This window comes from Mus caroli, chromosome 16 (genome assembly GCF_900094665.2).
Source record: "Mus caroli chromosome 16, CAROLI_EIJ_v1.1, whole genome shotgun sequence".
In the NCBI taxonomy this organism is placed as follows: Eukaryota; Metazoa; Chordata; class Mammalia; order Rodentia; family Muridae; genus Mus; species Mus caroli.
In genome coordinates, this window is record NC_034585.1 from 31,737,148 (window position 1) to 31,750,538 (window position 13,391).

The 13,391-nt window shown below is 40.9% G+C and overlaps 1 protein-coding gene across 2 annotated transcripts in view; it reads left to right on the plus strand.

Annotated features, from left to right (window-relative positions):
- Positions 1-12,658, plus strand: part of Ccdc14 (coiled-coil domain containing 14) — a 34,542-nt gene extending 21,884 nt beyond the window's left edge. Inside the window, exons 10-13 of one of the 2 annotated variants that reach the window (XM_029470199.1) lie at positions 2,710-2,780; positions 8,872-9,090; positions 9,170-9,302; positions 10,489-12,658. In XM_029470199.1, coding sequence (XP_029326059.1) covers positions 2,710-2,780; positions 8,872-9,090; positions 9,170-9,302; positions 10,489-11,413 — 1,348 coding nt within the window. In that variant the 3' untranslated portion in view covers positions 11,414-12,658. The remainder of the gene's footprint in view (positions 1-2,709; positions 2,781-8,871; positions 9,091-9,169; positions 9,303-10,488) is intronic. The other variant, XM_021184924.2, reaches the window with a different exon arrangement.
- The last annotated feature ends 733 nt before the right edge of the window (positions 12,659-13,391 follow it).

Here is a 13,391-nt window from a genome sequence, read left to right on the forward strand (position 1 = left end):
GGGGGGGGGGGGGGGGGGGGGGGGGGGGAATATGCCTTGCACAGGCACATTCATGTGGAGACAAAATGAACATGAAGATATTGTTGAATGCCTTCCTCTATAGCTTTTCATCTTATTCCCTGAGGGCAGGACCTCAGGCTGAAGCAGAGATTGCTGTTTGTCTAGGCTGGCTGGCTAGTTAGCACCCAGGGTCCTGTCTCCACCTCCAAGTGCTGGGTTAAGGTCATGTGTAGCCACACCCAACTTTTTTAGCATGGTGATGGTTCAAAATCAGGTCCACATGCTTACCCAGCAAGCTCTGTCACCCAGAGAACCATCTCCCAGCCCCTCTACTCTGTGTTTATTTTTTTAAAGGGCAAGTGTGAAAGTTTCACACTTAGAGGACAGGATGGGGATGGGAGGCTTGTAATAAGTGATAGAAGGTTCAAGTTGACTAATGGTTCAAAAGAGGTGAATCTGAACAGCAGCATACAGAACGTTTGTAAAAAACTCATTTTCTCATATAAGGTAGTCGCTGTTTCTCGGGAAGATAGCGGAAGAGGCATTCTGTTATGTAATCTGGGTCACCACTCTGCTGCCCCTCCCAGATCTCTGTGTGTTTTGTTAGTGAGGAAGCCCTTAGAAAATCAGAGTCTCATCTTCAGCTCATTCTTTTTCACTGTGTGTCTCGGTGACTTTCCCAGTAGTTAATAAACCCAAGGCCTTGCACATGCCCTATCACTGACCTATCCCCCAAGTCCTTTTTTGTGCTCTTTCTATGTCAATATATATGGATATCTTATTCATCTTAATATGTGTACAGTTTCTTGTCAAATGTATATCGTGTATGTGTGTGTGTGTGTGTGTATTGTTGCATGTGCTTTTGCATATGTATAGTTATTTCTGAGTAAGCTTGTCCAGGGGATGGAGAGATGGCTCAGTAGTTAAGCCATCCTTGCAGAAGACCCTGGTTTGGTACCTAGCACCCATATGACAGTGCATAACCATCGGTAACTCCAGCTCTAGGGGCCTGACACCCTCCTTTGTCCTCACTGGCGCCAGGCACACATGTGGTGCACAGACATGCAGACAAAAAAACCACCCATACACATAAAATAAAAATTAAATTTAAAAACTATCTTGTCAAGGATGGTACATATTTTAGAGCTTGGATATTACTAAGCTGTCATCCACATGGTTACAGCAGACTCCCACTGGCTGCAAAAAGGCCCCTCATGAAGAGCTATTGCCTTTTATTTTATAGTTTTGTATATTTGTGTGTATGTATATGTATGTTATACATAAGTGTGTCTGAGTACACGTGGAAGCTAATGGTCAATGTTGTGCCACTATACCCAGCTTTCATGTAAGCACTAGGATTCCAGACTCAGGCCCTCTATTTCCAATGCTTATAAATCACTTAGCTTTCTTACAGGAATTGCTTGTTATATCTTTTTCCAGGCCTTCAATTCTAAAACAAGCTTTAAGTTGTGATGTGTTTAAACTTCATATTCTTTACTTGATGGTTGTCGGATTTGAGTCTTCCTTAGGGATTTCTTTTGTAGTGAAAAGATTATTTATATTTCCTCATAAACTTGTGTTGTTGAATTTATGTTTTGTTGGTATATTTTGTGTTCTTAACTCTTTAATCTATCCAGAATTAATACTTGTGAATGGTGTATGGCAAGTTATTATCATTTTAGATTCAATTACTAAATCAAATACATTTGTATAGAAAGTTTCCAATTCTGGAAAGATAGGAAATGCCAGTACCTCGTTACATATTCTTGTTTGTGAAGTGGGTGCACACTGTGAAGACAGGGTTGGTACTAACATTCCCATGAGGCCATTACCTTCTCCTTCTAACAATGAAATTACCAGAAGCACAGACTTTTATCTCCCAACTTTGTCAATGAATCACAAACATGGAATTATTTATATATATATACATATACATACATATATATATATATAGTAGTTGGCACCGAAGGCATCCTGGTTGACAGAAATGGCAATTATTTTAAAGGTAAACTACAGTAGTAAGGTTATTGTATAAGTATACACACACACACACATTATTTTGAAAGAGGAGATGTGAAGATAAAAAAATGGAAAACAAAGGAAACGTGTACATGGTGGTACTTGAGTGTTGCCCCAGCACTTAAGAGGCTAAGGTAGGAGAATCCAAAGTTCCAGCCACTGTGAGCTGCCATACTGAGTTCCAGGCCAGTCTTGGAAATAGTGGGCCACAGTTTATGGTGTCCGGAACAATTCTGCACCTATCTGTCCTGAGCCTGGTAGTGCAGACCTGTAGTTCCAGCTACTCAACAGAGACCAAGGCAGGAAGATTACCAACTCAAAGCTAGTCCTTTGGTCCCAGTACTCAGGAGGCCAGGTCAGGTGTGTCTCTGTGAGTTCTAGGCTAGCCTAGTCTACAGAGCAAATTCTGGAACAGCCAGAGATCTACAAAGAAACCATTTTACAAACAAACAAACAAACAGACAGACAGATCTATGGATATAGAAGGCGTTTGTTATGAGGTGGAAGGGTGCTAGGCTCAAATGTGCCCCTGTTAACAGTTGGGTGTAGTTTCATTTATTTAGATTTGTGTTTGGTTTGGGGTTTGAGATGGACTGGTGACTACAGTGTTTATCTTTTTTATATCAAAATATCTGATGTATACTGTAAAGTGGGCTTAGGATTCTTACCCATCTTTATGACTTTCTTTAGGCAACTGAGAATTTTGAATCAGCGCCTCCGAGAACAAGAGAAAACCGAAAAGGGACCTGGTAACCTTGAATGTAGGTGAAGAAACTTGAAGGGTTGAGATTGAAGTCTTTATGACTCTGGAAATATTGGTGTAGACTTGTGCTTTATCTAAGTGGCGTTTCTCCCTGTATCAGCTTTTTAAAATTAGGAGTTACTGTATTATAATTTAAAACAGTTGTTGGGTATGTTTGTAATCTCAGTATTTATGAAGTAGGAGGATTGCCACAAGTTTGAGGCCAGCCTGGGCACATAACGAGTACCACTCCAGCCAGAACTATCTGTAGTAAGCCCCTGTCTTGAGAAACCAAGTTAGTAAGTGTGCAGATATCTTAAATAGTTGTGGATGTATTCTGCTTGTTATCTCTGTTATATTTAAGATCCCCTGAAAGATATTTCAGCCTTTCCCTTAATGTGAACAACAATGAAATGAAAATCTTTGTACCAGGATCTTTGTGCGCATGCATCGAGGTTTGCAGGATGGATTTCTAGTAGAAATACTGAGCCAGAGTGCATATGTAGTGATTTTGGCAGATATTGTCAAATGACCCTTATTTATTTATTTTTTTTCTGCTGGGTTTTGTTTGTTTTGTTTTAAGTGGGAGTCTTACTGTGTTGCTCAGGCTACTCTTGGACTTGGAGGCTCAATTGATCTTCCCTCCTTGCTCACCTCAGTCGCTGCAGCTACAGGTGAATATCACACCATCTTTATGGATCACAGAGCTTCGTGGAGAAGAACAGGAGTCTAAGAACAGATGAGATCTCTTTTCAATATTCTCAGGGCTTTTTCTCGAGTCTATGTAAATGTGATGTTATAAAGAAGTATATTAGCCGGGTGTGGTGGCGCACACCTTTAATCCCAGCACTCGGGAGGCAGAGGCAGGCGGATTTCTGAGTTCGAGGCCAGCCTGGTCTACAAAGTGAGTTTCAGGACAGCCAGGGCTACACAGAGAAACCCTGTCTCGGAAAAAAAAAAAAAAAAAGAAGTATATTGATGCCCTAGAATTTTATTTCAATTTCTTAATGATAAAATATATTCAGACAGTATGGGTGAAATAGGGAAAAGTTTTTTTTTGTAATACATAAGGCATATTTCTTCTAATGTATAACTACCACTTACAACGTGGAAAGAAAATTCGAGCAACCAACGAGCAAACACTTTACAAAGTGCTTAACTTCACCAGAGTAGTCTGCGATAGTTCAATTTGGTTCTGCTCTCAGGAAACAGTGTGGGTAAGATGGAGGCCAGAGAGGAGGCCAGAAAGGAAGCCGGGGGGGTCCTTTATGAGTGCCTCTCTAAGCATATTCTTTGTATTCTCTTACTCATTTACCTTAGTACACTTTTTATTACTGTTTACAATAATTTTTTTACTAAACAGCTCCTTGAGGGACCTTGGGGGTCTATGTTGTTCACTGTAGTATATCCAGATTCTAATAGTGATCCATACACAGTAAGCAGTCACTTAAGACTGCGTAAGCCAATCAAAATGGTGCCCTGTGCCTTTGTCATTTTTATTTACTCTTTAAGAATTTCATGCATACACACAGTGCCTTTTCATCATCTCCACCACTCATGCTGCACTCTGACTCTCCAGCAGGCACCCAGCACAGCCCCTACCCTCCCCCAGCAGGCACCCAGCACAGCCCCCAACCTCCCCCAGCAGGCACCCAGCACAGCCCCTGCCTTCCCCTAGCACAGCCTCTGCCTTCCCCCAGCAGGCATCTTAGCACAGTCCCTGTCCAGCTTCATGGCCTCTGTTTTTTAAACCCACTGAGCACAGTTGTGTTATTCCCAAGTGCGTGGCCGTCCCCTGGAGTATGGGCAACCTACCATTGATATACCTCCCCCCCACAAATGACTCATCCCTCATGATCCTTCAACTGTAAATAGCTCCTCCATTGGGGGTAGGGTCTCCATGTCCCATAACTCTTCAGAGCAGAGTTTTAACTGGTTTGATCTTGTACGGTCACCAAAGCTACCATGAGTTTATGAGTGGCATGACCAGGCTGTGTCCAGAAGACAGCACTTGGGCACTCCTCCCCATCATCCAACCTGGGGAGGACTGTTGTGGAGATGTCCCGTTTATGGCCCAGCATTCCCAGTCAGCTGCTCCCAGTACTCAGGGCAGACAGGAGTCTTTGCATCCGATGTTTCCCACTGTAAAAACAGCCTTCTCTGCCCAAGACCAAGAACACCAGAGATCTGTAAGTACAAACATGAATATTTAGAGGAGAGTTGGACAGCATAACCGTATAGCAAAACAACAGTGGGGTCCCCTGGGGCCTGTGACCTCTCCAGTCATAAGGTTTACAGTATGAATTCCCTCCTGTGCAGCAGGCCTCAGATCCAGTCGGAAAGTTTGGCACTATTTAATGGGCACATCTTGCCTAGCAGGTCGCTATTGTAGCATTCTAGGTCTTCTAGATACAAGGATTTGTGTCTCCTCCCCTACACCCCTAATATGCAGTCTGCATAGCTTCTCCCAGCACTGTGAAACCTAGGTAGGAGGGTTCCTGGCCAGCTCCAGGTTGATTTCTCTACATTGTGCAACCAACGTGCCTTTAGCAGGAGACTCTTACCATCCTTTTATGGTAAACAACCAAAACCAATGGCAGGAGCCTCTTGTTGGGGGCTTTGAGGGCCTCCGTGACCAATAACTTACAGGAAGGTATTTCACGTTCTGCACTGAGATTTTCGTTTAATATCCGATGTCTTCTGGGAGTAGCTTTGTCTGCCTGTGCAGGCTACCTCTGGTCAAAGTCCTCTTTTTAAAAATGTATATTTTAAAATTTGTAGACATAGGATTGGGTTTCCATGTTTTTACTTCCACTCTTAGTTTTGAGTAACCCACTCTGACACTGTCCTCTTCCACATAACCCCACCCCTGTCCCTGCTTAACCCTATAACCGTCAATATTCTTTCCCTCTTCTTTATACCACACAATTCTACTATCCCTCCCTCTGTTCCTATTCCATTTACCTTTTCATGGGCACTTCCTCCTTCCTGAGCTCCACAGACCCACCAAGTTGAACATAAAATCTAAAATTTGGATCTAGGATCCACATGTGAAACAGAAGCATGCAGCACTTGCCCCCCGGGGCCTGGACAGCCTTATTGACGCAGTATTTTCTAATTCTTCTCATTTCCCTGCATATTTCGTATTTCTTGGTGGCTGAATCATATCTCGTTGTGTATTTGTACCACAATTTCATTATCCATGCATCAGTGGCAGACAAGAGTGCCTCTGTAGGAGAGTAATGGAATCCTTCGGGTATCCTCAGATGTAGGTCAGAGGGTGATTGTATTTTTCCCTTTTGGAGAGATGTATACTGATTTCCGTAGTGGGGGATACTCCAACCCTGAGTAAATGTTTGTGGTTCTCTAGCTAGCAGTTGCTGCCGTTGTCTCCTTGAGGAGAGTCCTTCTGACTGGAGTGATACAGAAGCTCAGACTAGTTAGATTTGCATTTCCCCGCTGCCTAATGACGTTGAGCCTTAGAAAACCATGTCTTAGCCATTTGTGTTTCAACTCTGGTTAAGTCCATAGCCTATTTTTTTATTGGTTTGTTTATTTTCTTAGTGTTTATTTTCTTGAACTCTTTGTATATTCTAGATATTAATCCTTTGTTAGAGGTATAGCTGACAAAGATTTTCTTCCATACTGCTGTCTGGCTTTTCACTTGATTGACAGTTCCCTTGGCTGTATAGGAGCTTTTTAATTTCATGAGTACCCATTTGTCAGTCATTGGCTTCTGGCCTGCTTCGCTTTCTGATGCTGTTATAAAACACCATGACAAAAACCAACTTGAGGAAGAAAAGGATTGAATTGGCTTATACTTCCATGTCACAGTTTGTCATTGAGGGAGAGTCAAGGCAGAAACTCAAGGCAGGAGCCTGGAGGCAGGAACTGATACAGGAAGGAGTGCTCTTAAATGGATTGCTCACCTTGCTTTTTTTTTTTTTTTTTATGTAACCCAGGACCACTTTGCCGGGAGATGGCACCTCCCACAGTGGACTGGGCCTTCCTACATCAATCATAAGTCAAGAATATGCCCATAGGCCAAACTGATAGAAGTAATTCCTTAATTGAGGTGTTTTTTGTTTTGTTTTTAATCCTAGATGACTCTGGTTTGTGACAGGTTTACAAAAACAAAAAAACAAAAAACAAACAAAAAAACCCAAGCCAGCCTTATTTATTTCTTGAATGACTATGGCCCCATTCAGAAAGTCCTTCCCTATTCCAGTATCTTGATGTATACACCTTACTTTTTCCACTAGCAGTTTCAGTGTTTCAGGCTTTATGTTGAGTTCTTTGAGTCATTTGGAAGTGAGTTTTTACAGAGTGAGAGATAAAGATCTAGTTTTATCCTTCTACTTGTAGACAGTTTTACCAGTGCCATCTGTTAAAGAGGTGATCTTTTCCAGTATGTAATGCTGGCAGGTGTCTATTGTGGAATGGCTTGGTATCTGGGTCTTCTCTTCTCTTCTATTCCATTGATCTCTGTGTCTCTTTGTTTGGTTATCTGAAATTTTTTGTACTTCCATATGAATTTTAAAATACATAGTTTTTACTATTGATATAAAGAATGTCATTGGACGTGTTTAATAAATTGTGTGTGTGTGTGTGTGTGTGTGTGTGTGTGTGTGTGTGTGTGTGTGGTTTGCCTACATGTATGCATCATATACATGCCTGGTACCCAAAGAGGCCAGAAGAAGGCATTGGATTCCCAGGGACTGGAGGCAGAAACTGAAGCAGAGACCATGGAAAAATAAATGCTCTTGCACTTGAGCTACCATGTAGGTACTGGTTTGGCCTTAAAGATAGCTAAGCTATCTCTCCAGCCCCTAAAATCTCTTTTAAGTTGTTATTTTGTGTGTTGCATTTGTGTATGAATGTAGACATGTCCTTGCCATGATATATAGTTGTAGGCAGAGGATGACTTGTGAAAATCATTTCCTTTATTTCATCATGTAAGTCTAGGGATTCAATTCAAGTCATCAGGTGTGGTCAGAAGTGCCGTTGTCTGCTGGGCCATCTTGCCTGCCCACAGTGAATATGGATTTCATTGAGTCTGTAAATAGCCTTTGGTAGAATGGCCATCTTTACAACATTGATCCTATCACCTCTTAAGCATGGGAGGTCTTTCCGTTTCTAGTGTCTTCCTTAATTTCTTAGTTGCATAGTTTAAAGGTTTAGCTATAGAGAGCTTTCACAACCTTGGCTAGGGTTTTTCTGTTTTGTTTTATTTGGGATTTTTGGGTTTTGTGGCTATTGTGAATGGGATTGTCTCCTTGGTTTCTTTCCCAGTGTATTTGTTATTGGGTGTAAAAAGTCTCCTAGTCATTTTGTATGTTAATCTTGTATTTAGCCACTTCCTGACTGTGTTTTCAATTCAGAGTTTTCTGGTGGAGTGTATAGGATCTGTTATATATAGAAACATATTATCTGCAAATAGAGGTCCTTTGACGTCTTACTTTTTGTATTTGCTTCTCTTGTCTAAGACCTTCAGTATTGTGTTAAATCAAACTGGAGAGAATGGATACCCTTTTCTTGTTCCTTGTTTGAGTGGAAATTCTTTGAACTTTCCCCTATTTGATATGTTGGCTATAGGTTTGTCATATATGGCCTATGTTATGCTAAGGTCGGGAGCTAAGCCGAGAGTGTGACCCCAGGCAAAGGAACCAGCATGTTTTACATTTACACACAACATGGGATAGTATGATTCTTTGTGTTTAAATATATATTTTATGTAAATCATTGTCTACATTAGTATTTTCCAGAAAAGTAACCAAAATGATAATAATTGATTCTGGTTGGAGAGCTAGCATGGAGAAAGGGAGGCATATCATTGAGAATTTTTTGGAGTTTGAGATATTTACATTGCACATGCATTACTCATTTGTTTTATAAGGTAAAAACAATTTATGACTAAAACATCAATTGGGAAAGAAAGACATTACTTCTGCTGTTTACTTTTTTAAATAGATATAGTATTTCTATTGCACTGTGCATGTTACCACTGAGGGAATCAGTGAACTCAGGGGATTTTCTTTTTCTAAAAGACACATTTTTTAGGTGTCTTTTAAAAATTGGGAAACAACTATTTGATGTGTTTTATCTTACAGTGTTTTCCCTTCAGTCGCTGAATATGTCGCTGCAGAATCAGCTGCAAGAGTCGCTGAAGAGCCAGGAGTTACTACAGAGTAAAAATGAAGAGCTCTTAAAAGTGATAGAAAACCAGAGAGAGGAAAACAAAAAATTCACCACTTTATTTAAAGACAAAGAGCAGACTCTGCTTCATAATAAACAGCAGTTTGACATTGAGATGACCAGGGTGAAGATGGGTGTGTATCTGTCTCTAGCTACAGTCATTTGGTTTTGAGCAATAAGGAAACTAAGCAGGTTTTGTTGTGTTTGCTTTAGAGTTGGAGGAAGCCTTGGCCAATGAGAAGAACTCGCGGTTTAAGCTAGAGACTGCAGAAAAGGAAAGTCAGATACTGGGAATAACACTGCGCCAGCGAGATGCTGAGGTTGCACGACTTAGAGAATTAACCAGGTAGCCTTACTTCCCTTGGGTAAGCCCGACCTTTAACAGATGCTCCGTAAACTTCAGGCCTTCTTGCTTCCTCCTTTTTCCCTCTTGTTTTGTCTTTTTTTTTTCTTTTAATTTCTAATCCTTTGTTCTATTTCACTTTAAAAATCCGAGACCTGTTTAAAGGCTGTTTACACCATGAGGTTGTAGACTGTGGTGGGTAACTAATGTGTCTGATGAAAAACTGGACAGTGTGTAGTGAAGTAGTTAAGCTCCCTGACTGATACCAAAGAGACCTGAGTGGACTCTCAGCTCGGCTGCAGATTATCTCAGTATTTTGTCCACATTACTTAACGCCCATAAACTCCAAGTTATAAAGCTGGGATAGGAATAGAGTTGTCTGGGGGAACCACAGAATAATTAATCCATGATGTGCTTTGATGTGGTCCATCCTCATCTCATGCCATGTGATGTTGGGTAGGTCACTTCATTTCATCAGAAAAGTGAGGGATTTGGCCACAGCCCCCCAAAATGTCTTCATTCTTTACTCAGTCTCTTCCCACATAAATAAACCTATCTTACTTTTTATACTTTTATAAAAGCCTTACATTCAGTTTTCTTTTGAGACATTTGTTATTCACTGAATTTTTGTCTACTTATAAATATTTCCAAGAAGTTAATGTTAATGTAATTGAGGAAATTACCTAATTAAAAAAAAAAGAAGTTAATGTTTTTAATGTTTTATAAAACAGTAGATCTGACTATGCCTTAATAACCCCAGATACTAATCATTCCAGATCCATTTTAATTATAAAGATGTCTATTATATATAAATCATGTGCTATATGCAATATGCTTAGTTTTATAAATATACTTGACAATAATAAGTGGATATAGAAATTCTGCTTTGCTTTAGTAATACCACCTACTAGTATGACTTTTTTTAACTCAGAGGCTCAGTTTGCAACATTGCTTGAGAATATCTCTATACCGTAAGAAAAAAATTATGAGCCTTTACTTTTACATATGATAGTAGATTTGATATAAAGCAAGATCTTTTGTCATTTGTTATCTTGTTTTTCTTTGCCAAAGCCTTCCAACACTAATGTTCACACTCGCCTTCTGTCCTTCCTTTAAAGGATAGAGGCATATAGAAACACGTTAAAGGATTGAGTAAAACAATCAGTAATTACTCACTTCGTCTTGGCAGAACTTTACAGAACAGCATGGCCAAGCTGCTCTCTGATCTCAGTGTGGATACTGCCCGCTGCAGGATGGGGAATAGCCTCACCAAATCACTTCTCAATGTCTATGATCAACAACTTCAACAGGACCCAGCCCCTGCTCAGACTTCCATAATGAGCTACCTCAATAAATTAGAAACAAATCACAGCTTTATACATTCAAAGCTGCTTAACAATGAGGCAGCCATAGAACCAGACAGACTCTGTGAAAGTGTGCTGCCCTCACAAAGGCCTCCCCATAGTGATGCAGGGACAGCAGATGGGGGCTCTGCATCTGGAACTGTCTCTGCTGCTTCAGTGGAGGATTTCGATATGGACTGTGAAACCCTCACTGTAATAGAAGATGGGTGTAACGTGGACAGTACAGTTTATATCCCCTTTGCAAGAAGCACTTCTAAAAAGCACTCGCCACTTTGTAAGAGACTATCCCCCCAGCCAAAGCTGAGTGTTGCTGCAGCACAGCTAGTCAGCGGCAGTGCACAGGCCTCTAAAAGAGAAAGTAAGCCACGTGCACCTGCAGTTTGTTCCTCACGAAATGAAGCAGAAGATGCACCCGGAGATCTTTCCAGCACGTATGACACAGAGGACATGCAGCTCCTCAGGAAAATCAAAGAAGCTATTGGTAAGATCCCTGCTGCTGCCGAGCACGCAAAGGATCAGGCCACACATCATGGCCCATCAGCTCAGCCCAGCCCCGGTGTTCCAGTGAAGGGCAGTATTATTCCTGACAGCAGCTTTCTCAATTCTGACTTGATGTCAGACTGGAGCATCTCCTCTTTCTCAACATTCACATCTCATGATGAACAGGACTTCAGAAACGGCCTGGCAGCACTGGATGCCAATATTGCTCGACTTCAGAATTCCTTAAAGACCGGCCTTCTGGAGAAATGAGTCTGGGAGAGACTGACGGAGTGCTTTTCTTAAAGAGCAGAACTTATTCATAGTGTATTTTGGGTTCCCCTAGAGAGAACACTTTTTATTATTAATTATGTATGAAATAATAAGTAAATTTACTGTTAGAATATTTTAACACCTGAAGGTTATAAAAAAATTCTTATACAAACCAACAGTTGCTGAGAGAAGAAAGTTGTAGATCAGCAAGTACTGCGGTGCGTTACTTGACAGCTTGAGCTTCACAGAGAGTTCCTCACTGTGCGACTGCTGGGTCACTGGTGCAGGTACCGAGGATTTCTGGCTGGCTGGAAGGAGAATAGGAAAGGAGTCAGTACTGTTTAAAGTTTCCTCTCTGCTTTGGAATAGTTGTAGTTTGTTTCATGATAGTGTGCTTGTGTATGGGAATACTGTGTTACAAGCTAGGGCTGTCTATGGCGTGCATTAACATTTCAGAGAGAAAAGATGCCGGTGTACCCACCTCATACAAAGCATTGATTTGTCCAGGGAAATACCGATGATTGGTTAATATATGGTCCTTAAATCTTGGGCATTTTATTGATATTTGTCCTGAATGCATGTTTTAAGACCTTTGAAAATAAAGTCCGACTGATAAGGTAATGCTAAATAACCAAGTTTTACCTTAGTAATTTTGTTTTTTAGTAAGAATTATTGGGTTTTCCTTAATGTCTTTGGAAATGATGGAGTTTTTCAAATCTCAGCACTGGGGGTAACTCTGCCGTTCTGACCCGATTCCCCATCATTTAGCTGAGAACGCTGTTCTATAATTAACAGACTATGTTGCCCTCTCTGCTTCCTAATACCAGCCCTTTGGCCTATCTTGCCATATAGCCCAAGATGACTTCCGACATTAGATCTTCCTCCCTCAGGCTCCTGAGTGCAAGCCCCAGCAGTTCTTACTCACCTGCTATTATGGCTTTCTGTTAAACACAGATTAACTCTTAGACACCAAGTCTTGCCCTGTCAGTAACTCTCGGTACATGTTACCTGCCTGGTGGAGTTGAATTTGGTTCTTGGACAGCCTCTGGCGTTCGAGTAGTCTGCTGGTTCCAAATTTTCTCCTGCTTCTACAACCTCTGGAGGACCCTGCGGGACTACTTAATATTGCTTAGGCTTTATGGGGAGGGCTCTTTTTTGTTTGTTCTAGGTTCTAAATGTATTAAAATGAATTGTAAACTATTTTAAAGACTTATTAACATTTTAAATATACTTCCTTCCAGTATTCATACATGAATTTGTTTACTTATTTTGAAATAACAGGTCACCACTCTTCACCATTTAAGTTCCGAAACACAAACTAATATAAAGAAGAAAACTGGGTCATCTTTCTGCTCTCCCATGTCAACTGTTACTCAAAAAACACAAGCAAATCTGGGCCATTAGATGACTCAGCAAGGAAAGATTCTTGTTGCAGAACCCTGACAACCCAAGTTCAATCCCCAGAACCATGTGAGGGTAGGAGAGAACTGACATCCTAGAGTTGTCCTCTGACCTACACGTGTGCTCCATGGTAAATCCATGCCCACACACTTAAATGTGTACACTAATGAAAAAGACAATCTTAAGTAAATAAGATTTTTTTAATATGGTAATTCTGAAGATACAGGAAGAATTCGTTTCTCTTACTATATGTTGGCAACACTTCATTTCTGTGATCCCAGGATGCATTGGGGTTTCACCTCACTATCAACCAACTGGTTGTAGAGGAACACTAATCCAATTCCATTCAGATATTATCTTCCTGAAGGTAGAATCAAATACGTTGTGGTCTCAGTGCAGACTGACATCTGCCTCAGATGTTAGTCACAAGTCCACAACTGACCGAGCAGCCATGCATCAGGGTCCTTAGGACCCCCTTAATAGATTAGATCAGTATGTTGGTTAGTTTTGTCAATTTAGCATAAACAGAGCTATCTGGGAAGAGAGAATTTGTTTGTTGGGTGTTTTTTGTTTTGTT